The sequence below is a fragment of the Cyprinus carpio genome, chromosome A6 (assembly GCF_018340385.1).
Source record: "Cyprinus carpio isolate SPL01 chromosome A6, ASM1834038v1, whole genome shotgun sequence".
Lineage (NCBI taxonomy): Eukaryota > Metazoa > Chordata > Actinopteri > Cypriniformes > Cyprinidae > Cyprinus > Cyprinus carpio.
Window position 1 is genome coordinate 5899441 of NC_056577.1, and position 3801 is coordinate 5903241.

Consider the following 3801-nt stretch of genomic DNA (forward strand, 5'->3'; position numbering starts at 1 on the left):
ATGCACTCAGAAATACTGATACATTCAGATTACACACAGTACTCAAAGTATCTGTATATTTCTCTACAGAATGATTAAATATGTTAGATATAGGCCTAGCTATAGGTTTTGGATATTAATTTTGTTGGTAGACAGATAAAGTGTTTATTCTGGTCAGGAATGAACTTCAGTTGTTTCAACTCTACCCTACATAAAGAAAAACACCAAAAGACAAAGTATTATTTGTATAATATGAAACATATCTTTTTATGATTTAGAAATGTAATCTCTTTCGCTTTCTCTCGATCTCTGTGTCCGCAGCGGCGCTCCGTACATGAGCATCGACCGAATGAACGGAGCGGATGTCGGCGGCGCTGCTCGGTAATTAACGGCACCGTGGGCTCCGTCATCAGCTCGAGCGCGTCCGCCTCACTCATTATCTCGAGGGTAAGTCTAATGAAATACGCAAGGAATTATTATCCTATCGATCTGTGTAGTGTGAACACGAGCACAGCACCGCAGCCTGTCTGGCCGCTGCGCACGTCATGATTTCTGTCGCGCTGCACCGATGAGATGCGAGATCAAAGGCGGCGGATGTGCAGATGATCGGCGGAGGACCACTGCAGCGGCGCGAGCTGGACGACATTTTATTTCCCCGTCAAATGTTCATGCATGGCTTATTTCTCCATAACGAGCCGCTGTTTGATGTTTCCAGCGGCAGGAATGAGTTGATCTGCTCCGGTGATGCTGCAGAATCATATGACACAAATAAAGCCTTATTCCTCTCGCCTCATCATTATTAGCATCCTCATGCTTCACAGAAGACCTGGACAATACAGAGAAATTAGAAATGGTGGTTCTGAGGCCCGCAAAAGTCATGGAAACCTAACACAATCTCAAAAAATTGCATTTTTCTTGAGTAAAATAGATATCAACTCTAATATATATATATATATATATATATATATATATATATATATATATATATATATATATATATATATTATTATTATTATTATTATTATTATTATTTTTAATATACAATAAAATTAACTGGTGAAAGATGCAGGAGCTGCTATTAAGGTGTGATTTTTCCTGCCAGTTGCTGATATTACTTGAATGGGTCTAATTCACTTCTTCAGCTGAATCAGGTTATGAATCACCGAGAAATTTAGATTCAAAACTGCAGGACTGCTTTGTACGCCATAAAAGTCATGTAAATAAATTGTGCTTAGAGAGAGAGAGAGAGAGAGAGAGAGAGAGAGCAGACATTATGATAAAATACTTCTCAAAGTTTTAATGGGCACAAATGTTCTTCCCTAAACCTCGAATGCAGGCTGAGTCTGTGGCATGTCCACCCCGGAGCCCTCGTTAGGAGGCACGCCCTGTCCGGGGCCCTCGCCTGGTCCGGGCCCGTCTCCAGGGGCCGTGCTGGGGTCCGGACTGTCCCCTGGGTCCTCACACAGCATGATGGGCCCCAGTCCTGGACCAGCCACTTCCACAGGACTCTCCTTTCCTCCGCAAGCGTCTGCGGGGTACAGCCAGGAGAGTCTGCACCAGATGCACAAGGTGGAGATATAAATCAATTAAAATGCCAGATAGCAGAAATCATATTTCTACTCACCCGAGGGTTAATGTCTGTATTTCTCCTGACCGGTGGAGGAGAACCTTTCAGAAGACGCTCGCTTCAGTCAGATGAAGGTGGTTCCGATGAGGGCCGGTCACAGCGGGATGACCCGTCCAGGGAGCCCGATGGACCAGCACTCGCAAGGTAACGCACATCACAGCCTTCACCATCAGCAGCCAAAGACTAGTAGAGTCTGACTGATGTCAGTTTTCGGCTCCCTAGTTGCATTTTAATTTGTGCATTCAGTGTTGCTTTACTTTGCCACATGAGACTCAATATTTGAGGAGCGCTGCTGTCTGTTCCGTCACAAACAGGACCATGTTTTATTGTTTGACTGACATGTGTCTTTTCTGTCTCCTCCTGCAGGATACCTGTCTCCGCTGGGCTCTTCAGAGCACGTGTCCAGTCCTGTGTCCGCCAGCGGGCCTCCGTCCGGTCCTCTCCTGTCCACCTCTGGCTCCAGCTCTGCCTCGCTGGACTGTGGACGTCCAGACCCTCCCGCAGCAGAACCGTCTGGGAAGCCAAAGCACGGCCCCGGGCTCCAGCAGCTCCTCCGCTCCGACGCCCTTCAACCAGAGCCAGCTGCACCAGCTGCGGGCGCAGATCATGGCGTATAAGATGCTGGCGCGCGGGCAGCCGCTCCCAGAACACCTGCAGATGGCGGTGCAGGGCAAGCGGCCCATGCCGGGGATGCCCCAGGGACCGTCTCTGACCAGCCTGCCGCCCGGCGGAGGGGGGAGCGCCGGCTTCAGCCGAGGACATGGTGAGCAGAGACCTGACACACATGAATCTGAGCGGTTCATGATTGTTCTGATAGCTGAAAATCAAATACTGATGATGGGATTTACTTATCTGATGACAAGGTACGTATTGTAATGATTCATTGGTTATGGAGTGCAGGGTTGGGCAAAATTCAGAATTTAGTTCTTTGATTTCATTTGAATTGAATTAAATTGGTCCCACAGGATGTTGAACTGAAATGCAGTTCAAAGAATTTCCACGCAACAGTCACACAACAGGTTCTTAAATTCACTGTGTGTAACCTCGCTCCTAATTCAGACTGAAGTGTATTTCTCGCTTCTCTTCTGAATGATGCTCAGCCCTGATGGAGTGGAAGTGTGCTGAACATTCAGCGGCGCTGCGCTCGTCTGTGGTGACTTTAGTAAAGGGTTAGTTTGTGCCGGTTGCTCCGCAGGGATGGTGGGACCCAACATGCCTCCTCCTGGACCTTCTGGAGTCCCGGCTGGTGTTCAGGGCCAGAACCACAACGGGCCTCCGAAACCATGGCCTGAAGGTAAGAACGCCTCCGCGCAGCGTGTGCTAGCTGAACTACTTCTGATTACGTGCTTCTGAATGGAAAAGCAGTCTGTGATGATGTGTGTCCGTGTGGCAGGTCCTCTGGTCAACGCGGCGACTCCCTCCAACGCTCCTCAGAAGCTGATGCCGCCGCAGCCCACCGGACGTCCCTCTCCCGCACCACCGTCTGTGCCGCCCGCCGCGTCTCCGGTCATGCCGCCGCAGACCCAGTCTCCGGGACACCTGGCCCATCCGTCTCAACCCGCCACCATGGTGCCGCTGCACCAGAAGCAGAACCGCATCACGCCGGTTCAGAAGCCCTGCGGTCTGGACCCGGTGGAGATCCTGCAGGAGAGAGAGTACCGGTGAGTCGCCGCAGGCAGTGTGATGGACCTGAGAAAACAAATGATCCCTCTCAGGGAACACGGCCTCTGCTGTTTGTTAAACCAGCCTCCTCTAAACCAAAAGAAATTAGGCTTTTAGAGGTTCGTTCCTAGTGAATCTGCACTGAAGTGATTTACTCCATCATCTGTTCTGAACACAGGGACATGGATTTCTAATCACTGTGAAATAGTTGAAATGTACCGTTTAACCGGAAAAACTGACTGCACGTATTCTGGATTGCTGGATAGTTCAAGAATCAGCTGGTTCCTTGAGCCTGAAGTTCAGCAGTTCAGCAGCTTTAAAAAAAGTCATCCAACAGACAAGTTTTTCAGGCACAAATCGGCTCATTTGTGTTGTCTCATGTGTAACTCTGATGTACTCTGATGAGCGGTTCCAGGACTTCTGATGCTTTGTGTCTCTGCAGGCTGGAAGCTCGTATCACTCACCGTATTCAGGAGCTGGAGAATCTTCCAGGGTCTCTGGCTGGAGATCTGCGCACCAAAGCCACGATTGAG

General features: G+C 49.2%; 1 protein-coding gene across 1 annotated transcript in view; it reads left to right on the forward strand.

Moving 5' to 3' along the window:
• Positions 1–293: 293 nt before the first annotated feature.
• Positions 294–3801, forward strand: part of LOC109059191 (transcription activator BRG1) — a 20317-nt gene continuing 16809 nt past the window's right edge. Inside the window, 7 exon segments of the mRNA XM_042757647.1 lie at positions 294–426; positions 1316–1750; positions 1973–2078; positions 2080–2369; positions 2802–2900; positions 3000–3267; positions 3711–3801. The exon segment at positions 3711–3801 is cut by the window's right edge and continues 36 nt beyond it. Coding sequence (XP_042613581.1) covers positions 1330–1750; positions 1973–2078; positions 2080–2369; positions 2802–2900; positions 3000–3267; positions 3711–3801 — 1275 coding nt within the window. The 5' untranslated portion in view covers positions 294–426; positions 1316–1329.